Raw genomic sequence first — 26,646 nt, forward strand, 5'->3', positions numbered from 1 at the left:
CAGTATTGTCCCTGCTGTCCCCATGCTGTCCTGCATCAGATTGCCTCAGTAGCTACTTAGAGCACTATGCTCAGTGACGGTGCAGCTTGGTTTCACGAAACACTAGCTCGAAGTCTGGACTGCAGAGGCGCTCCTATTTTAGACTTTCTAGACTCTCTATAAGTCGCAGGTCCTGTTGTCTGGCTACAAGCACTTGGAGCTGAAGTAGAACCAAAAAGATCATAGGCTACAACCACTGTCAGCCTAAAGGCTGGCTCCAGCTCCTTCCCACTGTTGGCTTCTAAGCCAGCAATCACCCCAGAATGGGGTCTATACAGCAGCATGTGGCCATTTTTGTAATGCTGTCGTATATAATCACCCTTACCCACACAGAGGAGAATGAAAGCAATGACCTGGACCTGAAGCAACTGAGGCCTGGCAGGGAGAGATGAAGAAGAGGAAGCAAGATTATTTTTCCTGGTGATTCTTCCCTTACCCATCAGTTCAAGATAAATAAAAACTCACAGCAGAATAGGTTACTTCAGGAACAGAGAAAAATTTTGATCTGGAAGCTTCACATTTGAACAGTAACTTGTGGGAAGGTGCGAATCTCTGCTACTTTTGGAGGTATTTTAAGCCCTTGTGACACTGCATCATTTCTCTCTTCTGCTTGAATTTCTGTGTGTTGCATCTTACAGCAGAGGCTCCAGAGAGCGAGCAACCATAGCTGCAGAGGAAGTGGTTGTTCCTTTGCACTGGCAGCCACACGAAAGCTTTGGGATTAACAGTTTCCTCCCACTCTCTCAACACCTTCCCATCTTGGGCTTGACAGTTGCATGCAGAGAAGTTCAGGTGTGTGGGGGGGTATGCTGTCTCTCCTAGATGCAAGCGTAACAGGTAAGCCGGAACAGGGGAAGAGGACAGATGGGCCATATTTAAAATCTGACCAGACGCTGCTATTCTGACTTACTGTTCCCCTTAATTATAGCTCTGTATGCAGTTTCCCCTTAAGGCACTGGGAAGTGCTCTGACAGCCTAGCAAGAGCTGGGAGCATGGACAAACTGAAATAAGCAGCCCAGTTCTACACGTTCTTCTCACTGCAGAGTGTTCCACCCTTTAAAACCTCACAGCTACTTCCCTATGACTTTCAGGGGCTGTTCTCATGAAATCAATGGTCTCTGTCAGAGCAGCCAGGTGAACATGGTCCTGATGGGACTAACTAAAAATGCAGCTTGCTTACTGCTAATGCTGGATAAGGTTTATGATGATATTCTTTTAAAACAAACAAACCAACCAACCAGAAAGTCTGAGAGCCCTTAACAGAAGGCAAGAGCAGACAGTTTGAGGGTCAGCTCATCTCTGCTGAAGAAAGTTCCAGCATGGGATTATTTTCCTAAAATTGTTGAGCAGTTTCAGATCTCTTTCTAGGCAAGTTACAGGGGTAGATGCAGCCCCCACCATGAAGAGGGGATGTACATTACCTTATTGCCCATGCATGAGGACATGCAATAAGGTTTTGCCATGCATGGATCATGTGTAAACGGGCCTAGATCCAGATAAGGGAAGGCCAGTTATCCCTTCTCTGAGGGATCCTATATAGCATCAAGGAAGAAAAACAGTGCAGTACTGAGAACAGGAGACCTAGGTTATAGATTCCTGGGATTACCCCTTTATTTTTGGTAGCAAACAGTGACTGTGTTAGAAGATCTGACCCTGGGATCATCTTCCTCCAGAGCTCTCCACCACAGCTCGGATTGCTTTGGAAGGAAAAAATGAGGAAGGCTCTGGAAGCATTGACAAGGCTGGTCATGACAGCAGCTTGGCATTGCTCTTCCTCTTAACTCAGCTGAAACTTCTCCAAAGGATCAGAAAGGGGGGAAGGAGAAGAGGGAAAGTGGGGACTCAGGAGTCCCTGGGCTCTAACTACTTGTCATCACCAACACAGCCAAGTGGCTGAATGGCCGTTTCTGCAGCTTTACTCTTCTGTGCATTGCTATTGCTCACTGCAACGTGCTTTGTATTACTGTAGCAGGGAGACATCCCCTTCCATAAAACTGGATAAGAAGTGAATTAAATACATTTGTGTTTAAAAAAATTACAACATAACATTTCAGCAGTTGTGATTAATTGGTATTTAAAATAGAGAGAAAAATAAAGCCATGATACATTACTCACCCCTCAGTGCTTCTGCTGGGACCATATTCGCAAGGATAATATTTACACAAGGAAAATCAAACAAAAACACAACCAAAAACCAAACAACAATTGTTCTCAGGCACACAGTTACCTGGGGCCCTTGTTCAGTTCTGGCATCAAAGGGGTCTCCAACGAGTCGCTTCTTGGCATACTCCACACTGCGCTTGACAAACTCCGGATATATCTGCTCCTCCACAAACACTCGTGAGGCAGCCGTGCAGCACTGCCCTTGATTGAAGAACACGCCTTGATGGGCACATTCCACTGCCAAATCCACTGCAACATGGCCCAGGAGGGAAAAGTGTTACCACATGCACAGTTTCAGCCTTCCAGTGTTTCCAGACTTGTTTTTTCCTTTCTCCCTTGAAAGCCTCCTTAAAAAATGCTGACAATGGTCCACACCCATTGAAGGCACTCGCAAGACCTCACACTCCCCCCAGACCAGATCTTTTACTATTTCCACCCCCCCTTCCTGCCTTTTGTCTGCCATAGCCCCAGATACTTTCTTCCACAAGGACTCACTGAGGGCAGCAACCAGTTTTTCTCGCCATGGGAATTCAGATGTGGATTCCTAGATAGGGTGCGTTTGTTCCTGAAGACTAGTTTCAGTAGTGATTGTTTAGAAAGCAGTGTGTCCTTCTGTTGTACAGCCAGTTCAGACCAGGTCCTTGCAATGCTTATTTTTAGCAGATGGCACAAATGTCTCTGGCTTTCAACCTCTGCTGTGCTGTGCAGGAGAGTGGAGAATGTTTTCCTCAAACCAAACAGGATTTTCCAACCACTTTGTTGGTCGCAGGTTACACATATCTCCTACCACTACTCACTAACACAACAAAGTCACAACAGAACACATGAAATAAGTCCTGCAGAGCCCCAGAATAGAGGTGAAGGCTGGATTAGATCGGGTCCTACAAAACTCCCCTGTCATAGGAACACCTGCAGAGGGGCTGCATTTTAGAAAACTGCTTTCCCCACTGCTTGGCTCAAGCTCTGCAGTACTGCCAACCAAAAAGGCACTACAACAGCAGAAAAGCACAAATGCAAGATTTATCTGCAACTGCAGCCATCCCCAGGGAAGGCAACAGTATAATGGTTTGCTCATTTGCCATAGGAATGGTCCCTGTGCTGGGCAAGAGCTCCAGCAAAGCAGAACTGCATCCTGCTCTTGGACAGGGGTTTCCTCCAGGCTCCGGGGTGGATGTAGTGGCAAACACCAGCCCTGCTAGCTGCCAAAGGACAGCAGAGGCACACAAAAGCACCACACTCATCGCATCTTACAGCAAATAAACACAGCAGCCAATACTTACAGTCTGCATCTGCACACACAATGCAGGGGTTTTTCCCTCCAAGCTCTAATGTCACCCTTTTGAGGTTGCTTTTAGAAGCAGCTTCCTTGATCAGTTTTCCAACCTGTAGCATTGAGACACAGAGGACACGAGCTGTTTCCCCTGAAAGCCTTAGCTCAGTGTGTCAAGTGTGATGCTAACAAGGGTAGAAGAACCTGGTGTGTTGCTGAAGCAGGGAGAAGTCAGGGATAGTACTCTTAAATGGTTTGATTTTCCTACTGCTGTGATGTGTTGGGTTAAAACCAGCCCCAGAATTACTGTTTGGTTCAGGCAGATCTGAAAGGGCAGGCTATGTGGGAGAGCTACAGGAACTGTATCCTCAAGTTATGTACTGCCCAGAGCTGCAGAACAAGGCATTGCCAAGCCCGTGCAAGCTCATGAGCAACACCGGCAATCAATGGGGCTCCAAGGTTCACAGGTTTTACTTTTAAAAATTGGTAATTCAGCTTCTCAGAGTAGGTCCCTTCCAACCTGAAGCATTCTATGATCTTCCCAAGGTAATGACAAGAACTCACTATTCCTATCTATTACCACTCCTGTGTAAAGGTTTTGGCATTTAGGAGAAAACTACTTTCTGACAGCTGAGGCTGAGCTGCTCCACACACAAGAGTAGCTGAGACAAGTTCCTCCCAAGGTAATACCTGAAGGTGTCAACAGACAAACTCCATCTCCATCTAGCTCTGCTGTGGCACTTTCTGCCCAAGAACCTGTTCTGACCATCTGGGGGAATTTATCTGGCCACCCTCTCCTGAAGGGAAGGATTTACTCTGCTTTCAGAATTTAATCAAAGTAATACAAAACTAAGGGGTTTCCCACACACACAGAAGAATTCTTTCATATTAAATGTTTTCCCAAAATTTTGACTGTGCTTTTTTTTTTTATACTGGTAACACCAAACCAGCAATTTGTCTTCATGCTTTAAAAAAACCCCGCAGAATTCCTCACAAGAGCAGCATTAATCAGAACTATTTAGTAATCTAACTGTGTTAGTATGAGTTAAAACTGTTTAGGGGCTTCAATTGCTAAGGCAGGTTATTTTTGGTTAGTGTGACCTTATACACGAATATCTTCATTTTGTAGCTGGTTTTCTTGTATTTTACCTTTGCACATGGCAATCTTAACTTTATTTCTACCTAAAAATACTGTTGCCCTGGAGTGGAGCTGTGAGCAAGGAAAGCATGTGGCAGCTGGCTGGCAGTTATAGGTCTGCATTTCTCACGGTTTGCCTTTGTAACTCGAACCTAGCAGTGCAGATCATGTCTGGTCACTCAGCAGCCTGGGCCTAGAGACAGCAGAAATAAGTGATGCATCATGCTGCAGATAGACAGAACTTCGCAAGAGGCATTACCACAAGCTAGCTGGCCAAAGAGAAGTAAGTTAATAAACTACGGGAAAGGAAGAAATATAAATGGGAAAACTCTTATGGAGTTTAAGATGAGTATTTCCAGGCTGGCACTGAGCCCAAGATGGGGCTTAAAAACTAAGTCAAATTGTATTTTGAATTAGCTTCACTTCCTGGCTCAGAAACAGTAGCATTGTGCTGCAAATACTGCAGAGATGAAGCTGAACTCACAGATGGGTGGAGGGGGAAGAAAAAACTTCTAAATTACACATGCATTAGCAAAGAATCTGTCTCCCTCGGTGTTTCCTGCACACCCATGGATTAGGAAAACAAGCACAGCGCCTATAGGAGTTTTTTGCCTACAGGCTCCAGCAGCTGAGGTTTTCCTTCTGCCCCTAATCCACTGGATACTCCTTTTTCATTAAAGACCCAAACAGGCCCATGTGGGCTGGATGAGTCCATAAGCTCTATTGTTCTCACACAGCCAGCATCTAATCTGGGCTAAAAGTTTCTGATCTAGGATTTGGAGAGAAGCATGTATCTGGGTAAACTCCTAGATTAGACCAACTATCAAGAGAGTAAAAGCTCATTGTGAACTTCTACTTTATTGCATTTGTGTTTGTTCCCATGATCCCTGTACAGAAACAGAGGCTTAACACACCTTCTCCTATGGGATAAGCGAAGCAGTTAGCATGTACTCAAAGCCACTAGATGGTACTGTTGTTAAATGCAGGAGCTTTTGAGTGTTCGGTGAGTTACCTTTACCGACCAAGAATACCATTCAAGGTAATTTGTCATCATTATGCAATTAGATTACACTCTGCATTGTGAAGATAGACGTAAGAATGGATGGATTTGGCAAATGCTCAGCAAGAAGAACATTACTTCAAGAAATAAAAGAGAAGAGCTTGTATTTGCCTCAACTGAAACCATTGCTGTCAACATTCTTTGGACACTGCCCCTCTTCAAAGGGGTGCGTATATATTGCAAGAAAAATCTAGAGCAGTGAGTGGAAAAACATTCACGTTTCTAAGCAAGCTGTTGTCTGAGGATTTGCAGCAGTAATTACGGAGACAAATTTGTTTGCATGCCACAGCTGTGCTCAATTCCATGGGCTCAGCCAAGCCATGCTCTCCTTTCCCCCATGTAGGTACAGAAGAGGACATCTGTAGGTGTAGAAATCTCATTTCCACCCCTAAGCAAGGCAGTAGTAGCTATTTAGAGGAAAAAAATGAATAGAAGGTGCCTTACTGTACAGGTCTCAAAAGCAGCTCAAACATTAATCGCATCCACGTCAGCAGACGAAGCCTCAGGCACGGGGCCGTGTTTTTATTTAAGTCCTAGTTCCTCAGAGGTAACTAAAGCCGAGGAAGAACAGTACAGGGCTCTGACTGACATGTTTTCCAGTTGCACACGCATGCAGGGCAGGACTGGCAGGCAAACTTGCCCAGAAACTCCATCAGGTCAATGACATGATGATAACTCTTTGCCAGCCTCCCCTGTAGACTGATTGCCTTACCTGTCAGAGCATCTATTACTTACAGTTTTTATAGAAATGTGGTGGTTTGGCAAAAAACAGCTTACAGAGGTGTGGGATTATCACAAGCACAAGGACCTGAACTAGACAAATCCCAAACATTTCTGAGAAATCCTGTCACATGGAATGCGATGGAAAACATTGTTGGCTATACAAAAAAAATCACTGACATTTCATTCGTCCAGTCTTACATGGATGGCAGTTTTAGAAGAGAATGCAAAGAGGAACAGCAGGTGTTTTATGCTAAATCCATCACTTACCTTTGTTGACCCAGTAAAAGCAATTTTATCAATGCTGTGATGGGTAGAAATAGCAGCTCCGGCTGTGGGGCCGTAGCCTGGCACAATGTTCACCACACCTGGAGGGAAACCCACCTAAAACAGAGGTTAAATACAGCTCTGTAAAGTGCTATTTTGAGCACTCTGGAACCGATCCGCACTCCTGAGAGCTGCAGTTCAGTTCTCCAGAAGCTTGGATTAGTTGCACTATATTCCTTTCAATTAAAAATTGTAAGTTTCAGATAAGGAGCCCTTACCAGCTACATCACTGTTTTCCAGACTTTCCAGTAACATGGCTGTGTGCTACCAGCTGGAGTAGACGTGGGTGAAAGTAACAGCCATGCTTAGGAAATGCCAAGTTTCAGTAAGAATTCTTGGAGAAGTCCCAGTTTCAAGTCAAAAGAGAGTGAGTCTTTTGGACAAACTTGGCCCCCAGCTACTGCTGTGCAGCTGAAGCCAAGGGGTAACTGAATGAAAGTTTGTTTTGAACAAAGGTTGACATTTGTGGTTCTTCAGGGGCCAGAGGGATTAAGAAGTCAGTAAAACCTCACTAGATGATGGGTCTAATAAAACAGGAATACAAGAGCAGATGGTAACAGACTTATGCCAGTTTCCACCACATTTACAACCTAGATTTGCCAACTAGTAATTTTGCCAAAAGAGAAAAATGACAAAACTTTAGGTGAAACTCTAGTGTGAGGAGAAGCACAGGACTTACTGGCCTGTTTTTACTTCCTGAAACAAAAGTTTCAAGGATTATGCTCTTCCAGGCTAGCCCTCCCCTACTACTGATTGCATAAGGTTGCTTTCCCTGCATTTTGTAACAATGGAATTGCAGGATATTAAGCATTCACTTCATTTCTTGTGGCTTTTTAATATAAAATCTCAATAAATCCAGTTACTCCTTCCTACTACAGAAAAAAAATGGAAGTAATTGCTCATGTAACCTTGCAAAAGATTACCTTCATGAGTTTTTTTTCCTTTCCCCCCCCATTCTTCTGTGGATGTGACAATGATAAAAGTGAGTTTAATAGAGTTTGCATCTTGGCTAATAAATTTTCAAGAAAATATTGCAAGTCAAACTGTGCAAGTAATGGTGTTTGGAGTCAGTAGCAAAGCCGCAAGGAAGCAAAAAAATTGGTTCGGGTCACCCTAAGCCAAAAAGTTTTTTCTGTTTTTCATCAAAAATGAAAGCCAAAATATTTTGGTTGGACCAAAATTATTTCATTGGACTTAACACTTAGCTTTGCTTGTGGGTTAACATCTTCTTCATCCTTTTAAAGACGAAAAAAAAAAAAAGTCTAACTTATTCTTCTGAAAAACTGCAAAGAATTTAGCTAATTTTGGGTGGAGAAAGGAACATCTTCAAATAAAATTATTCTGCTCTAATTACATTTCTGCCTTGAAGGGCAACTGTGAGAAACAGGCAGCTTAGAATTTCAGCTAAAAAAGTAACTCCATCAGAACTGAATAGCATTTGGAGGGAATGCTACGCCTGTGTTTGTGGAGCTGTATGTCAGAGTGAAAAAGCAGTGGCGTGGCAAGGCTAACTAGAAGTCATGAAAACTGCACCCTATGCTCACTCATCTTGTGTAACCTTATTAAGTCAATTAACTGCAGGAGATACTTAACTGGTAGTATTTTTGCACTGCCTTTCCTGACAGAGGAGCCCTAAGTGTCAATTATTAAGGTATCCTTCTATTTTCTCCCAGGCTAAGACAAGAACAGACAAAATCATCATTATCATTAGACTGAGCCTAACAAACAGACTTTTCCAGCTGAGAGGCAAAAGCGTATCTACAATCCTTTCGTTTTTCCTCACAATTAGTCACATACATAGATATAGGAGGCTGGTGTTCTGACCAGTCCTAGAAGGTACTGTGCACCTCCCACCACCTCTATATGATTAATAGATCTGAGGGCACCTAACAAGCCCTAAACAAACATTTTGAAATTCCAACCTATGATCTCCCCTTTATGTTAGTACCAAGTTGGCTTTAAAGGCCGGAGATAGCTAAATTGTTCTATGAACCGCAGAAATTATGAAGAATTGTTTCCCATGGCATGCTGTCTTGGTTGAATTATCCCACTTAAAAATGGTACAAACTCAACACTGCTGTCTAATCACACTCTTTTTTGCGCAATTGTCTAATAAAACTGAGCTGTAGCCTTTCCCTCATTTGGGAGAGGAGAAGACAAGGCAGGAGAATAAAAGCACCATTTTTTTTCTCTCTGCAACTTCCTGAGAAAAAAAAGAAAAACCCACAGGTTTTGTGATCTTTGCTACCTCCCAGATAGCCACTGCCAGTCATGAAGGCCTTTGTAAGAAAAGACCAAAGACAAAGGTTGTTCTCACTTTCCTCTGTGAGGCTTTAACATCTTTAAAACCTAAAAATCTACACAGCCAATTCAAAATACAGTCTTGCTTATGATCTGAAAAGAACAGTATCTAGACGGGATGTTCAGATTTCCTTACCTCCTTGATCAGCGAGCCAATGTAGAGCGATGTGAGAGGAGTTTGTTCAGCTGGCTTAATAACCAAAGTGTTTCCACAGCACAGCGCTGGCGCCATCTTCCACACTAGCATTAGCAACGGGAAGTTCCACTGCAAGAACACAAGGCTGGTCAGGTCAACCCAGCACAGTCACCTGCTCCCAACGCAGCATATTCCCCACCTTCACACAGCTCAGGGAGAAAGAAGCAACTGGGAGGACAGCCACAAAGAGAAGTGGCTGCTTACAATACCGCGTTTGCTTAGACTACAGAGTATAACTTTTTTTGATTTCCCCCGAGATCCCAAATATTGCTGGCAGTCCTCAAGCTAATCCTGTAAATTGGACAAACCTCTGCATGATGTGACCTCACCCTTTATAGGAGTTTGATCACACTTTGTATAGTATTTTGGCTGTTCGCAGAAATCGTGTCAAAGGCGGTGTTCTGATACATCATTTTTGTACAACATCCTTATGTGAGAGAATTACAGGGTGCAGCTGCTCATTGAAGAAAAAAAAAAACAACTCATTTTTCTGTGTTAGGTATTGGCTCGGTAGTCAGGAGTTATACAATATCATTCAATTCCAGGTTTATAACTAGGAAACTGCAAGGGGTTGTTCAGTCATGAAAATCCAGGGGGGGGGTCTTATCCTCCCTTCAAATTGTAAATTGCTCCTTTCCAATTAGTTTTCTTATTTGGAATTAGGAACCAGTCCACATCAGTTTCCTCTGAGCTAATCTCTTTCGTGGTCATGTGTATTTGTAGGTCTTGGAGCCTAAGCAAAAAGTGGAAAATCTAGCTCACGCTGAATCTCAGAAAGGTCATTTGGCAGCAGAAAGGATTTCTTCATTAAAAATAATTAATGCTGCTTTAGGGATGATGGAAGCAGGCCAACAGTAAGGGGACTTCTTGTCAAGACTCAAGCTAAGGGCCTTTACTATCAACAAAGCCGCCAAATATGTTAGGAATCCACAAATTCACACTTACAAACAAATTAGCAGTGTAGCTTTTAAGAGATGAGTTCTGCTCTAACCCAGCAGCCCTGAGACAAAGCAGAATCTAGTCTAATGTGCTATTCTTCAACTTGCCTCTTCCTCTTTCCCAGACCTGTTTCGTTTCAGTGATCTTCTCCATTGGCCTCATCCCATGATTTGCCCATTTGTCTTTTTCTCCTAAGCCTTCTTGAAGGCCTGACTTTGCAGCTTGCGCCATTCACACCCACACTACTTTTCTACACTTTGAGAGCATGACATAACTCCATTAGGAGCTTTCTGCTGCAGAATGGATGGTGAAAGTAACAGCAAAGGACTCCAGGGCTGCCTCATAACACCACCTTGGGATAAAGCTCAGTCATATGCTGTGCTTTCTAACAGCTTCCCTTGTTAAGAACATTGGTTTAAATATAGTCAAGCCACAGGAAAAAGGGAGGATCGTTAATTGGTCTTGGAAGACATATGCAGAATAGCGACAGAATCTCTTTAATTCAAGTGGGAATATACAAACCCGCAGACTGTTGGTGTTAGAGATCAAACTGGAAAAAAATTGGAGGGGATTTGCTCTAAGTGAACTGAAGAGAGACGTGGTTTTGTTGACCCCAGTCATCCTTTTTACAAATACACTGTTGAACTCGAGTCAAATTTGGTTCTGTACTTTCTATTGCATTTATTGCTGATGTAGGGTCAACCTGCAATATTAGAAGTCCCACTATTTCCCTTTATAGTGGCCATCCAAAGCATCCTACATGTAGGTTTTTAAAGGGACAGTTTCCAAAAGCATTGCTGAGTGCCAAAGGTGGCACCTTTTAACCAGTGATCAATGTGAGAAACCTGATGTTTTGATCTTGAGTCACAAATCCTAGTTGCTCACAAGGAGTCACATTGCTTGTTCAGCCAAAAAAAAGCTGTGCAGAAGTCATCAAGCTAAATATCTGGTTACTAGTACTGACCATCTCCCACTTTGCCTCACCCTGACATTGCTAATTAGACCGTACCATCTTATCACCGGGGGTTTAAGCTCAGTCCTGCTAAAGGAAAAAGTAAAATTTCCCCAGGTATCTTCGGCAACTGGACCAGATCTGGTATTCCCAGGGTCCAGCAAATTCAATACCCCATATGCATTTCTTTCAGTCTCTTATATAACCTTATATCAAAGGTAAAAATCTTCCATGGATTCTTATTGATCCAAGTATCCAGAGAATCTTGGCATACCACCCTTTGCCTCAGGGCCTGTAGGATACCACGTTCAAAGATTTTACAACCAAACAAGAACAAGCTATGTCTCCCATGTAGCTCTAAAGTCTTCCTGGCTGTCTGTTTAAACAGAGTAAGCAACACATACTAAAACTGGAAGTATTCCAAGAACTAGCCACACTGTCCCCCCAGCAGTGAATGAGACCTCAGGGAAAAGAAAACTCTATTCAGTGAGATTTAATGACAGAAAGCTCAGAGAACAGCCGGGGTTATTAATAACGGATATGATTTAAAACTCAAAAACCATGCATCAGCACTAGGCAGCAAAAAGCTAGCACATGTAATGACAAGATGGTTGTCCCAGCAGTGCGAGAGTCAGAGAGCTCTGTCTGGTGTCTCTGGTGGCTGGTGTCAGCCTTAGAGAGGAACAGAGCATCTGATTAGGAGACCCACCCTTCCATTGCAGAGGACTTTGTGTTGCCAAGAGCAATTGGCATGGGGGTAAAACAAGAAACTACATCAGGCAACTGAGATGGGAGTTTCCTGCAGAACAGCTGTACTTAACTAGGAAGCAAATGGCTGCAGTGTAAGATGGGGAGTGCACATGTACTTCTTCCAGTTCTAAGGGACATGCAGGGCATTATCACTGCCACTTACTGGAGTTATAGCTCCACAGACACCCATCGGTTCATGCCTGGTGAAACAGACAAAATTTTCATCTGCAAGACAAAAGAATAAAGGAAGAAAAAACAGTCAAAATCCTCACTTCTGTAGAAAGAGTGTAAGACGACTGCACACTAGCAGGTTGGGCACAGAACTGAAACCATATTAGACAAAGAATGCTATATTTGTTCATCTTAACTCATGCCTTTGGAACATGCCAGGTTGATGGAGCTCTCTTTGAGAACAGGTCTTGTGTTAGCTCAAAAGCTAAACACTGCTTACGTTAACAGTGGAGCCTTTTAAAACCAGGGGTTCAACTCCTTCTGCAATCTCCCTGCGTTGAGGCTAAGGTGGAGGATAACTCCCTACTACACTGAAGAGCAAGCACAAATTTCATTCAGATTGTGTCTCACTGAAAGAAGCAAAGCACTTTTTTCCCTGAGGGAGAGATTTTTTTAAACGCATTTTGTACAGGAATCATATTCAGTGTAACAGGAATTGCATTTATGGTAAGAAATCACAAAAAGATGAAACTCTGGGAGTAAAGTAATCCCATTCATCTTTAAATACTGCTATTAGTCTTTCAAAGAGAAAGCAAGAAGGATATTTTCCTTACAAATTCATTCTTGCCAAAAACCTAGTTTCATTGAGAAGATCTGAGAGAAAACATGAACATTCCTAATTACAGTTTTTGGAAGTGATCTCAAATCAGGACCAACGAGCAGTGTCCAGGCAAGCAAAGCTTCATGTTATTCTGGATGAGGGTGACAGATCTCAGTTTATATGACTGACATCGCTCCTTTTGCTCACTACGCAGGCTGAACTAGTTCAGCCCTTCAGAACCCTTCCTCTGGTGACTAATTTCTATCTGCAGTGCCTGTCCTTCATAGAGCCTCAGTGGTCACCCCCATGCAAGAACAGAATAGGCTGATTTAGACATGACACCATATTGCTCATCATACCACATCCATTGTCTTGACTTGTTCTCCTCAAAACCATATTTGAACTTACATAGCTGAGCCAAAGTGTTCGCTCTGTCCCTGCCACAACAGTGCAGTGTGGCCGCTCAAGCTCTGCAGCCTAGGAAACACTTTGAAAAACCTCTTTCAAGTGTCAGAAAACTCGTCAGGGCCCCTCCAAGAGCTCAGTCCTTTGGCTCCTGAGAGGAGTCAACATTTCAGACCTTCTTTTTAATAAAACTTAAGAAAACGCACTACGTGATTTCTCTAAACATCTGTGAGCCAGCACTGTCAGGGATACAGGAACATCAGAGAGGTGGGTGGCACTGGTGGATTCCACATCAACCCTCTGCCACATCCCTGTGGCATCTAGGACAGCACAGGCCCTGCTGCATCCATACAATTCTCCCTAGAAACCTCTGTACCTCTGTCCTTCCACTCTCTGGCATCTTAATTCGTTTCAGTGATACCTAATAAATAAACTCCCCTATGATGTGTGGGTTTTTCTCTTGAAGAATTACTCTGAATTAAAACCAAAATGGTTTCTCTGCTAAAAAAGCAACAAAAGAGCCCATCCATTATTTTCCAGAGATCTGTCCAGGTATTCACATTGTTCTGCCATTAGTTTAAAACTTGAAACACATCTACTTAAAAGCCTTTCTACCCTGAGATACAAAGGAAACACAAGGCTATCTTTGCGGGTTTTCAGAAGCCTGCCTTTCCATGCATCTCCCTCCCAGCAGGCCTCCCTTCCACCCTCTCAAGCCTGATCCCATGCCAGCTCCGAAACTGGGTCTGGAGGAACTTACCCACTGGGATAGTTCTGCCCTGAATTTTATCAGCCCATCCAGCGTAGTATCGGAGTGTTTTTATACAGCCTTCTAGGTCAATGAAATAAGCCTGCAGAAAAGGTTTTCCTGTGTCCATTGTTTCCAGAGTCTGAAAAAAACAAATTGCATTCACTGTCAGACAAGTCAATGTTTTTTTCTTAAAAAAAGCTTTTAGAGAAATTCTTTCTCCATTTTATTTTGCCTTGTGCTGCAGACACGGGGTTTCCTTCCCCTCCCTTATATTTAAGGAATGAATTTGTTAATACAAATAAGGTAGGAGAGAGACTAGACCCAATAAGCCTGATGCGTACAGAAGTTGCTTTATTTAGGGATTGCAATGAAAACGCATCTTCTGAAAGCCCTAAGAAGGTGGCTGTGGGTGGAACACAGGGCTGTGGTCTGGGGCACTAGTCAGAAACGATGCGAGTGTCATGACTTCACTGTAACTGACCCCCTGATGCAGATGTTCTGGATTCCAGATGGTGTCACTGAAATCAGTCAGACCCCCTTTCCTTTACTTTGGAAATCTACTTCATAGCCCTAAACCCAACCTCTGAAAAGCCTCTTTTGTCCACAGGATGATAGAAAACACATTTTTTACAGAGTTCTGTTAAAGTAACCTTTGGGCTCAGATCTGTGATGAGACTAAGGCAAGGGAGAAGTTGCACTGATGCTGAACAGCTCTAAATGAAGTCCAGTCTCAGCCTGTGTCCTTCTCGCCGTTCTGGACATTAGCTCAGTGAATGCTTTGTTCTGTGCTCAGGTCATTAAATGGGATGTTGGTGCAAATGGCCAGCACATCCATAAAGGAAGTACTATCCCTTGGTAGATTGAAACATCTTTGTTTACATATGAAGTCATACCCCGTCATCTTCCACAGACATTAGGGTCCAAACAGCACTCGAACAGACATTCCCCTTGGAATGACTAGGATTGTTATCCACTCTGAACGTCTGCTAGAACGACTGATTTTTATAAGTCATTACTTAGCATGCAGCCAAGGCTGCTACGGCTGGCTTTCTGCAGTGAAAAATAACAATGCCAAACAAGCCCTCCCAGATCAGAAGGACAGCAGAAAGCTTGAAATGAGTGTCCTGGATTATGGAAAAAGGAGGGTCCTCTGAAGTCACATCAAAAAGTGAGCAGAAAATTAACAGGGTGTATTCACACACACTTTTTTTTTTCCTTCCCTTTTATTTCCTGGCCAGAACTGCCTTCAGACCTGGATTTTTTGGTTTTGTCCTGCTGAAACTGAAGGCTGTCATGCAGTTAAGAGACACTGTGTTGGAGAAAGAGACCCAGCTCAAGATAGTCATGCAAGTACAGGCTTCTAAGCACATCCCATGTATGCTAAGTCCTCCTGACCTCAGTGGGACATCAGTTCAGGAACTTAAACATATCTACCAGCATTGAATGTCATAAACCCATTTCCCTGAAGATAAGGAGAGCCAAAGTGCAAAAGTGCAGTATCAGACTGGTGAGCTCTCAGGTCCAAGATCTTAGATATGGACTGACAGCAGTTCTGTGCTGCTAGGATCTGTGGGCGCGATTTGGAAAGATGTCCAAGGCCCATAGAGTCTAAAGGCTTCTACCAACTGCAGCATGTTTTAGCCTGGGTCCTACCCGGCCTTGTTCTGCACCAGAAGGGCTCCTTCAGGACAGGATGGGGAATCATTAGCAATAGTTCTTCAGTGCAGAAGTCCAAGTTAACACAGCTTCATGGCTATAAAGAGATTTTTCTTGAGCCAGTACATTCAGTAGGGAAAGAAACAGTTCCCACTTACACACATTTTAAACTTTGGATGACATCCAGCAAGAGAAAGATTTTCTTTCCAGCCCCCCATTTTAGGGGAAGCAATTTGCAAAGAAGTCAAACTAGCCTTGCATTTTTGTAATAAAAAAGGACCAAGTCAGTTGTCGTTGTTTGGGGTTTTTTTTTTTGTTTGTTTCGTTTATGTTGTTTGTTTGTCAGTTGATTGGGAGGGGATTTGTTTGGGGATTTTTTGTTTGGTTTTTTTTTGATAAGTCATGACTCCTGCATGGACTCTTCTGCCCTTCATGAAGGGAGACAAAAGAAAAACATTAGGTAGATATGGATGCAGCAAAATCAGAGGGCTGCAGCTGAGTTATCAGGCAACTGTTGTTGGTTTATCACTGCTCACAGTACTTACTGCCAGGATGACTCTGTCTCGCTCAAGAAGATCAGCCAGCTTGTGCAGGAGTCGTCCTCTGCTTAGGGCATCCATCTGTCTCCACGGAGACCCCCTCTGGAATGCTGCCTTTGCTGCTTCCACCGCATTATCCACATCAGGCTAGAGTAGCCACATACACAAGAAAACCTTAGGTTACAAGGAAGGAGCTGGACAATGTCACAGAAACCCCGTCAGGCTACTTCCTAGTTGATGCTATGATGGCTAAAACCAAGTTGTCTGTCAGAATCACTTTCATTTTACTCCTGGATTTGTACACAAGCCTGCAGTAGGTTTTGGGTTTGGCCTGGGCTTATAAACAACCTTGGGGTCAGAGTACCAATAGGGTAATTTTATGCAACTAGTTTGTTTATACAATAATCCAGAATCCTTTTTCTGCTGACACAGGATGTAAGTGACACTAGGGGAGGATGGGGAAACAAGATCCCAATTCTGTTCCCATTACAGCTTCCCTAAGCGTGACAGGCCGTAGGCCTGCATGAATCATTCTCCGCTGAACAAGTGTGGGAAGGAGAGTCTCCCATGAGAGAGATCACAGTTTTATCCAGGGCAACAATCACAGCTCAGATCCCACCGTTCAGTCCCACTGGAACCCATGCCAGTAACAATTATCTCACTAAAAAAAGCTCCCTTAGATCCTAGATCACACTTCCAGAATAATTCTACAAGATGGGAAGGGTTTTGTTGTTCAAGCTATGACAAAGGCATTTCACCTACGCGGAATTAGTGCCACTCTCCCTTCATCTCCCAACTGCTTTACCGTGGTCTGGACCAAATCTAACCCTGTTTACCCAAGTTATCACTCATGCAGGCAGCAAATTCCCCCTCTTCCCACACCACCACTCCCAGAGAAGCTTCACACATTTGCTCTGGCTGCAGTATACCCTGAACTCCTCCCTTCTTCCCACATACATTGATTAAAAAAGCAAAGCTAAGGGCAACCTTCCGACCCAGTGAAGTCAATGGGAACACTGCCATCAACGTCCATGAGGCCAAGGCTGTACCCCAAGCATACATAAAGCATGCTTCACCCTGGCTTTGGACAGAATAATGTTCTACGTAATGTCTGGCACAGCTCGTGCCTCACTTGAGCTGATGGAGAACTTGCACCCCACCACAATATGTTGCTCAAGGGGGTGGGAAAGGAGGGAGGGTTTCAGGCCTTGATCGTTCCTCATAGCACTTCACCAGTTGCACTCATTTATGTCTTATCTCAAGTCTTGTCTGGATACAATTATGAAGTAAGCCTCTGCACTGATCCAACAAGGTCTGGCGATTCTCCCCTCATGGGGAAAGTGTGTGGTGCTCAACCAAGAAAAATGTTACAGGGAGACACGTTGCCTTCTTACAGCAAAAGTTCATTGGAAAATAGCCATCACCCACCAAAATGGCACCTTACGCTAGATTTGGCTCCTTTTCTTTACAAGAGGTTACACAGCTTTAAAATAGTCTGACCTATACTGTTGGGAAAAGAACCCCACCCTTTTGGAAGGAAATGGGGAAACCATTGGAGGAAACCTGTGCTGTTACAAGGTGTTAAGAATGGCTCTGGTCAAGCAAGGGTGCTGGTGAGGCAGAGGTAGCAAACACCTGCCTGCGCACAGTAGTTATGTCCTGCCCGGGGCCCATCACCTGCAGGCAGAATGGACCTTCAGAATGGTTCACTTCAGTTGAATTGATCTGTATTCAAACTGGCACATCACCAAAGCCAGAAGGCACCACCGGCCACTGCATGCTTATATACTCCCCATCCTGCCTGCTGGAATGAAGACTCAAGCTGAAAGGCGGCAATATTTTATGTGACAAGCAGCCAAAGAAACACAAGAAACGTGTCAGGTTTAAACAAGTCTTCCCTTAGCAGCAATTAATTAGCTTCTGTGACCAGGCTGGGAGCACTGATGTGCAGAGCATTGGGTCTGCAGGGGCACGGGCCACAATGCAGCACGCCCTTAGTTCTAAGGGACTTCCCACCACCGTGGCACTCACAGGAACGAGACAGTTGTGTGGAAAGAGGCTTTCAGTGCATGCCCAGATCTTCCCCATCCTCTAAACATGGGAACACCTGAGCCTTGCTGCAGCTCCTGAAAATACTAGTTATCTTCATTCTTGTCGCTTTTCTCAGATATGCTGGGTGCACATAGCGTCTTGGAGACTACAGTCACTACCACACAAGCAAAAAGGTTTTCCCTAAACACCGTCAGGGGTAGCACCACCAAGTGAGATCTTGTGAGCCTGCACAACCTCAATAGGCCTGAGAGACCAGCAAAAACAAGGAAATTCTTCAGGAAAGCTGAAATGCCATTCTTAATCCATCCTGTTATGACTAGGCATTAGGGGAGTCTGAATGGCATGTTCATTGCAGGCATGTTGCAATAGGTAGGCACAATGCGTGACAGAGAGACTCGTAACTGTCAAGGTGCCAGGGACACACTGTGGTATACAAAACCACAAAGAGGAGGAGGTCTGTGCATCCTGGTGCACAGTTATGATCTATACAGATTTACTGAGTATTACATAAAGAGCTCCACTAAGAGAATATTAAGATTGCAAAGTCAAGCACTGCAGCATTGGGAAATGCCTGCAAACCTTCATAGCCACCCTGGATGTTTGCATTATGATACAACCCCCAGTTACACAACCACATACCATTTTACCCTGAACAAACTCACACTGTTCTTTGTTCTAAGCTATCTCCTCCACCTTCCTCCTCTACCTCAAGTCCTGCTCATCACTACTCCATTTCTAACCTGCTCCTTTTTCCTCTCTCCTGCCTCAGCAGCAGAGCACAGCGAGACCATCACTCCACTGGCTCTGTGAGTAGCGAAAATACCTGCAAATAAACCTTGCTCTCCTGCAGGCTCAGCATGCCTAATACTGTTTCGGTTTGGCCAGTAAGGATATGCCAGGGACGGAGCACACCCAGGAGAGGCAGTCTTTCTTCAATTCAATTACTAACTTCTTTGAAAAGCCTCCACTGCGCACATTTTTGGAAAGGCACTTTTGTGACATAGGGCATGAGCATGCCACAGTTTCTCAGTTCGAAGAGGCTCCCTGACCTGCTCCCCTGCAAATAGTCTACACATTGCATTGCTCTAACATTTGAGCCCAAGTTCAAAACAGCTACAAACAGCACCTTAACAGCCTGAAGTGTCCGAAACCATTATCAAGGGCATTGCAAGTCTGCTGTGGGGAATAACAGTCCTGCAGCCTCTTACCTCAGCCTACCACTGCAATCTGAGGGGGGCATGATGACTGTGAACAAAACCCTCTTAGAACCCTTCAAAGAGACACATGGGAGAGTGAACTGCTTAGAAATGACCATGACGGACACTCCACAGCATCCAGTCTGCTCGAGAGTCCCAGCTGTGGGCCTGCTGCCTACTCTGTGGAAGCCAACTGAGCTGGGCACTTTTTTGAGGAAGGAGCATCTTTCCTCCTGCTCTTGATAAATGTTAGCAAGCTGCTAGAAGAAAAAAGCCCATCTTCACGTGTTATCAACAGCACCAGAGAAATGACAATGCTGCAAGTATTTTTGCCTTCACACGGTAACACCAAGACAGGGTGGAAATTCTGGGGCTGCACTATTCACTGGGAGCAGAGGTCTAATGAAGGAAGTTATTCCTTCTCCATTATCAGCCTGTCAAACACTTGGACACTAAGCCATTATTTTGGCTGCAAAAAGCCTCCAAGCATCCAGTGGAAGCATTTGCCATTTTACTTTCAGTGCTTCTTTTTCCATACAAGACTTTCCTTTATCCCCCAACTATCCCATCAAGGGCAATTCTGTCTTAAATTCTGCAACTAAAGAACAAACAACAAAATCTTCGCTCCTAGCCTCATAAAGCATTGACCAAGTTTCAGCACCAGACTAAATGGTCATCGCTGAGATATCAGCTGCCAAATTCCCACCCCTCACGGGTAGCCTAAGCAAAATACACTCTACATGGCCAGGGAGGGACAGGTTTCTGTTCAGAGCTAGGGAAGTGGAGTCCTGCTCCCAGTCTGCTGTGAAGGCAGAGCCAACCCTGGCACAGCACAGTGAGAGTCAGTACCAGGAACTGACACCCCTGCAATGGTACTTGACCAGCACAACCAAGCATAGTGGCACATGGGGACAAGGCACTGGAAAGCACTGCCAAACACAAACTTGCCACTTTCTGTAGTAATTCCAGCAGACTGGAGTTACAGACCTAGGAGGGGATGTTCAACCAGGGCACAGGAACCCTCAGGGGACTCAGTTTGCCAGAGGACAGTGGCACATCGTCAAGTGTCACCAGCAGCCAAACAGCTAGCTTGGGATGCTTCTCACCCATGACTCTGCTTTCTATCTAATCCAAAGCCATGTCTAACCCCACTCAGTCCCTTGCAAAAACCTACTTAGAGCAAAAAATATATATTTTTAAGCATGATGTAAAGGGGTGAAAGAGGTGGCTTTCAGCACTCAAGGTGCAGCTAACTTATATTCTTGCCTGCAATTATTCTATGCACCGAGGAGTCAGACACCTATGCTGAGTATCCACGGGCAGAGGACTCCACTGGCTGGCCCCAAGAAATGGTTTACAGTAACTCTCCTGCAAGCCAGAAGCTGAAATTTATCCTTGAATTCAGGTAGGGACAAGTCTCAAGGAGGCAAGCTGCAAAATTGGCCTTTTAGTTCTGCATAACAATTTTCTTTAACCAAATCATTAAGAAGCAGGCTTGAAATACTCATGTAATGCTCTGTAACTGCTCGAGGAGACACTTAGCTCAGGAAACAATAACAACGTCATGGTTTCTGCCTACCAAAATTAAGTTGCATCAGAGTTAGCTTCAACTCCACTGTTTACATACATGCCACTGCAATTAAACACAGTTGTGTCTCCTACCCAGTTAGTATAAAGAAACTACATATAGTGTTTAGTTCTACCTCAATCTGTAATTGCCCCATGGATGCACAGATCTCCCATGGGAATAGGTCTCAGAGGTTGCTTTAGTGCCATGCAAAAAGAAGGCTTCCTTACATACTATTTGCATGCAGGCTGGAGGCTTGTATTGCCAAGCAAGTTTGCTCCCACCACCAGAAGGGTCAGGCTCTGTACTCTACACAGTAAAATATCAGAAAACACATTGTCCCTGCTTAACCAGTATCACATCTACTAGGAAAGGATCCCCAAGGCAGCTACCTGGCTAGAAAACAGGCATTGGGCCCCACAAGTGTTTGGCAAGCTTAGATACCAAGAAAAAGATACCACAGTACAGGCAGAAATGCCCACACTGCCTGCCACCTACTGCCCACAGCAATGAGCAGCCAAAGCCCTGGTACAGCAGAGGAGCTGCGAATCACCTTCCCATGACACACTGCAAAAAGCCAGCTCCTGGGGTAGCTCTTTCCCGTAGATCAGGCCAGTTGACCCATACATGATGAGCTGTTTTGGGCAAGACATGTCACATCTCATTGTTCCTCACCTCAGATTGTTACCGAACCCAAGCAGTTATGTCCCAAGCTAATCTACAGCACACCAGGGCGAGGGACTATTAAAATTCTTGAGACGTTGATTTAATGTGAGTGTTGCCACATTTGTGCAGGAAGCCAGAACCCATGACACCAGCTGGAAAAGGAGCTCCACAGCTCTAACAGAAAGTGGGCAGTGTTTGCATGACCGAGCTTAAATTCCCCGAAGCACTCAGTTATTTGTTGACTGTGTGTTAGAAGTGTTTCAGTTCAGTGTCTCCAACAGGCTGCCACGAAGCTTGTATATAAACTACTCCTAGCACAAGGCCCAAGTTTTGTCAGGGATGGGCATACACCATCATTGCCATTTCCTCAGAAAGGCTGCTGCTTTCCAGTCTATAACATAAGAACAATGCTGAATCTCATTCCTCTGACAGTGTTCGTCAGGCAGTTCCTACCAGGAAAAGTGACTCTGCTGAGTTGGACAGGGCTGATACAACCCACCCCCTGTAATTCTTGAGCGGCACATCTAGTGTCCCAGACCTCCAGCTCACAGTCTGGCCAGATGTAAATTGTCATTAAAAGCCATCTTTTCCTGTGCTTCCCTATGAAAGGAAGTCCCTTGGAAACTGTCTTTTGCACTGCCTTTCCCACAACACTTACCTTGTCTCCTTCCTCAATGTCACAAATTTTCTCCAGCGTTGATGGGTTATAGGTGGGGAACTTCTTTCCACTTGTAGACTCATGCCATTCATTGTTAATAAATATCTGAAGAGATAGGAAGGGGAGTGGGATGGGGAGGAGAAAGAAAAAAAAACAAAACTGACATAGACAATGCAAAAAAAAAAAAAAAAAAAGAGGAAAGAGTACTCCTCAAAGGTCCTGAGCGTCTTCAGTTTCCATTGATGGCAGAGTCAAGCGTGTTCAGTCTCTTCCCAGGGAGACTGTTCACGATACAGACAGCATTTATCCAAACTAGAACCTGAGCCAGAGAACGAATGAAACAGCCTTCGTGCACCCAGTTAGTTTTGAGCAAGAGAAAGACAGAGGATGGGGCCCACACAGTATAACACCATAATTTGGCAATGAGAAACAGACAGTTTTTGAAATACATCTCCATGGCAACAGCAAGCAGACACCAAGAGAAACTCGTATGGTTTAGGCAAAAGGAGCCCCTTGTTACATGCTACAAATGAAATGTCAGCACACAATATAACTTGGTTGTTTGTATCCTGCCCTGGGCTACTTCCACAACTTGCCCCCCCACCCCCAAGCACTGACCAGAGACGGGTAAGTACTAGCTCAGTTCTACCCTACCATGCCTTGTCACAGGCTAGATCAAGCCTCCCACGTCACTTGGGGTAGTCTGTGACAAGATTTAAGTGTTTCAAAATATTGTATTTCCAGAGCAAGAACAAACAGTCCCAATGTTGCGTAACTGAAAATGCATCAAATACTAGAGTGTTGTTACTCACTGTAAACAGAACATGAATACCTATATACAATTAATTGATTCAACATGCATCTTATCCACACTGAGATCTAACTTGGCAGTGTTAGATTTTGTAAATATACTTTAAGTAAGATTAGATGAAGTAATCTTTATTAGTAGCCTGTTAGCGGCTGTAAGCTAGTACTTTTACTTGGAAGTCATCCACATTTGCAATCTTGTTTATGAGTCTCTACACACCACCAGGAGATTAATGTTGCATCCCTTACATCGGAATTCCCACTGCTTTGGGTCACAGTTTTCTTTCCTTGGGCAGCTTTTTTTTTCCTGAAAGGAGTTTCTCCTTACTATTTCTGCAGAAAAGCATCTGAGATGTGACTGGCGCAGAAGCTGCACTTTCAGACCCACCTGTTTCAGATAGGCTGAGAAAGAATTTTGCCAAAAATGTTGCCAAGTGAAGTCACAAGAAAAGATACAACGTTAGAAATATTAACCATGTTGACACTAATGCTCCCAGACTACCTCTAGTGCTGCTTTTTAACATTTACACATTTTAACTTCAGTTTTCCTTTGTTTCACTAACGAAGAAAGTCACATTATAATGTGGGAGATATGACAAGAACTGTAAGACTACAGCAACAGGTATATGCTCACAAACTAAAGATAGGGGAAGGATACTGTTTTCCCTCCGCATTCAACATTAATTTTATGTGAAAGGAATGGGATGGGAAAGCAATGTTCCTATAAGTAGTAGTAAAACATGAGAGTGACAGAGTCAGGCTGTTTTAAATATAATGTATATGCTGGCATCATTCTGTGAATCACACCACATAGCCCAAGTCTTTGGTGCCAGGAGTTGGAATCAGAGTACTGTATCAGCCGTTCATGCTTCATACCCAGGATTTGATACACGGAATAGTGGACAGATCACTTCCATCACACACCCATGACAAGCATTAAGCTGCTCAATAAGCAAGATCTTTGTTGAAAGTTTTTCCTCTCCCCTAGCCCCATAACTGGTAGAACCGAAAATAAAAATCTCCACTAAGCAGAGGAAAGCATGCCGTCAGCTGTAAACATCTGGTGAAACTCAGAGCTTTTAGAAAACCCCTTGCAGTTTTATGAAAACTGACTGCTGCTCATTATTTTCTCAGATGCATCAGGAGCATCAGATCAAATGTCACATTCACACTTTTAATTAACAGTGGTTTCCACTTTTAAGAGACTACCTTGGTACCTTTAGTGCACAGAGTCCCCGGCAAAACTCTGGAGAATAAAAATCGTGTGTTTTAAAATATACATGGCTGCAGGATCAGATCCCTAAGGAGTATTTAAAAGTGTTCACAACAGTAAAAATAACAAAAACCAGAACGTTTGGATGTTTAAGAAGAACTCTAATGGCCGTGTCCATTTTGGACACAGGAAAGAGCTGTTTGTGCAGCATTACGCCATTCTGCAATCAGCAGCTGCAGATCCAATTTGCTGCTAAATGACAAGTTTATCTTACAAGGAAAAAGTAGATACATTTGGGGTGTTAAAAATTAGTCTAGTCCAGTGATTACCTCTAATTACTAATCTGTTTCAGTACTTTGGATGTATAATTGAAATCAACACCTCACTGGATAAGATATCGCTGTTTACTCTTTCTCACTGCAAGAGAATGAACTTCGAGTTTTGATTATTTTTTTTTAATAATACTTAACACAGAAATGTAACAGTAATTAATACGCACATTCAGCCCCTCCAGGTCTTTTATTCCAGCCACATAGTTCAGATTATGGCAGTCAAGGCTGCCTAGCAGCGTAACCAGCCGGGTTATTTTCCCCACTGCGCAAGACAGCAGGTCAGGCTGTTGCGGAACAAAAAGTGAGGCAGCTATCACAGAGCTAAGGCTGCATTCGGGAGCAGGGATTTCTGCAGTGGTGCTCAGCTCCGCACCAGCACCAGCCTCACCTCTGAGGGACAGAGCTACCAAGCTCAGGAGCCTTTGGTTAAGTCCGTCAGGAGCGACTGTTTAAAGGGAAGCTCGATGGAGGGCAGAGGGGTGTGGGTTTGTGCGGGCTTGCTGCCTGACCCCTCATCCCGCAGGGAGGCCATGGAGGAGCTCTGTTGGGACAGGGAGCCACCAAACAAGACATGGGTGAACACCACCCCTCTTTGGGAGCTGCAGGGCAGCCCCAGTCCCATCACAGAGCCCTTTCACAAGGCCCAGTCCTCCAGAATGCTGGCCCTGCATTCACCAGGACCCAAACCCACCCCGGCACTGAACCCCCTCCTCGCAGGGCCCTGTCCCACACAGGGGAGCATCGCACCAGGTCAAGGACGGCTGAGCACAGCAAGCAAGGGGCTTCCTCACAGCTAAACCCCTTCTCACCTCTGCCGAGGCTCACCCCATCCAAATCCAATTTCGTTGAGCGCCAATGTGATACAAACAGCATTTACTGAGCAGGTTTGTGAGCGCTGCTCGGGGCACTTGGGAAGATGGCCGTCAGGGTGCCCGGGAGGGGACAGGCCAGCGTGGCACACAGCCTACACACGGCAGGCCTGCCACTGATCGGCACCAGGGCCTGCCCACAGCCCATGGATGCATCACAATTTTGGTGGTTGTTGTTTGTTTTGGTTTTTTTTCCTAAAAAAAAAACCAAAAAAAAGTTGGCTTCTTGGGCTTCAGGGTTTGGGGCAACAGCAGGTTCCCTAGAAACGCCACAGCCATCTGCTTGCTCCAGTCGCTCAACCACACTTACACCCCCCATAAACCTACTGCCTAGGGCATGAGGAGGAATAAAAAAAAACAAACAACAAAAACGACAGTGAGGGGGAAAAAAAATTATATTAACAAAAAAAACACTTCACCACCAGCCTGACTCCACCAAGCACCGGTGACGCCACAGCATAAGCCCACCACCCACCTCCCTTCACCAGCTCACCTTGGTGTATTTCACCTCCAGGCTGCGCAGGGGCCGCGGCAACGGCGGCACCTTCTTGTCAGGCTGCCCGTTCTCCACGGCGCCGTTGAGGGCGGCCATGGCCGCGCCGTCGAACCCGCGCCACCCTCTACCGCTGTCAGCCCGCCGCGCCGCCTTAAGAGCGCCGCGCGCCGGACGCCGCCGCCCGCCCCCATTGGCCGGCGCCCCGCCCCGCCCCGCCTCGCCCCCCGCCCCGTCACCGCCCGCGCCCCGCCCCGTCGCGCGGCCGCGGCCCTCAGGTAACGGGCGGCGCCGCCCCGCCGAGGCACCGCGGCGGCCGGAGGGACGGGGGGGCGCCAGCGGGCCGCCACCGCCGCCCCCGCTCCCCGCGGGCATCCCGCAGGGTCCCCTCAGGGCTCTACTCGAGATTCTCCTCATGGCTCCCCACAGGGCTCTCCTCAGGAATCCCCTCAGGGCTCCCCACACGACTGCACACAGGACTCCCCTCAGGGCTCCCCATAGATCTCCCCTCAAGACTCCCCTCAGGGCTCCCCACAGCACTCCCCTCAGGACTCCCCCTCAGGGCCCTCGTTGGGGGAAGGCCCGCCGGGCCACAGACCCCTCATCTCAGAGGTGGCCATCAATCAGTCCCTCACCCCCAGCGGTGAAGGAAGGGGCCCTGTTCCCACCATCAAGGGAGAAGAGCCTGGCTTCTTCCAGGCTGGGCATGGGAGGACGTGCCCTCCGCTGTCTTCTGTCTCTGTGTCCCACCAAAACTTACCCAGAAGCCAGACACAAGTGGACGCTTGCAGAGGTCCCCACAGGAATACCCCCA

General features: G+C 45.2%; 1 protein-coding gene across 1 annotated transcript in view; it reads right to left on the bottom strand.

Moving 5' to 3' along the window:
• ALDH1A3 (aldehyde dehydrogenase 1 family member A3) overlaps nt 1–26,012 on the bottom strand; it is a 37,366-nt gene extending 11,354 nt beyond the window's left edge. Inside the window, exons 1-9 of the mRNA XM_074602132.1 lie at nt 25,833–26,012; nt 22,119–22,223; nt 15,986–16,126; nt 13,794–13,923; nt 12,020–12,081; nt 9,156–9,284; nt 6,662–6,775; nt 3,484–3,586; nt 2,268–2,452 (exon numbers count right to left, since the gene is read on the bottom strand). Coding sequence (XP_074458233.1) covers nt 2,268–2,452; nt 3,484–3,586; nt 6,662–6,775; nt 9,156–9,284; nt 12,020–12,081; nt 13,794–13,923; nt 15,986–16,126; nt 22,119–22,223; nt 25,833–25,931 — 1,068 coding nt within the window. The 5' untranslated portion in view covers nt 25,932–26,012. The remainder of the gene's footprint in view (nt 1–2,267; nt 2,453–3,483; nt 3,587–6,661; nt 6,776–9,155; nt 9,285–12,019; nt 12,082–13,793; nt 13,924–15,985; nt 16,127–22,118; nt 22,224–25,832) is intronic.
• Between the last annotated feature and the right edge of the window lie 634 nt (nt 26,013–26,646).

The sequence above is a fragment of the Larus michahellis genome, chromosome 9, assembly GCF_964199755.1.
Source record: "Larus michahellis chromosome 9, bLarMic1.1, whole genome shotgun sequence".
Lineage (NCBI taxonomy): Eukaryota > Metazoa > Chordata > Aves > Charadriiformes > Laridae > Larus > Larus michahellis.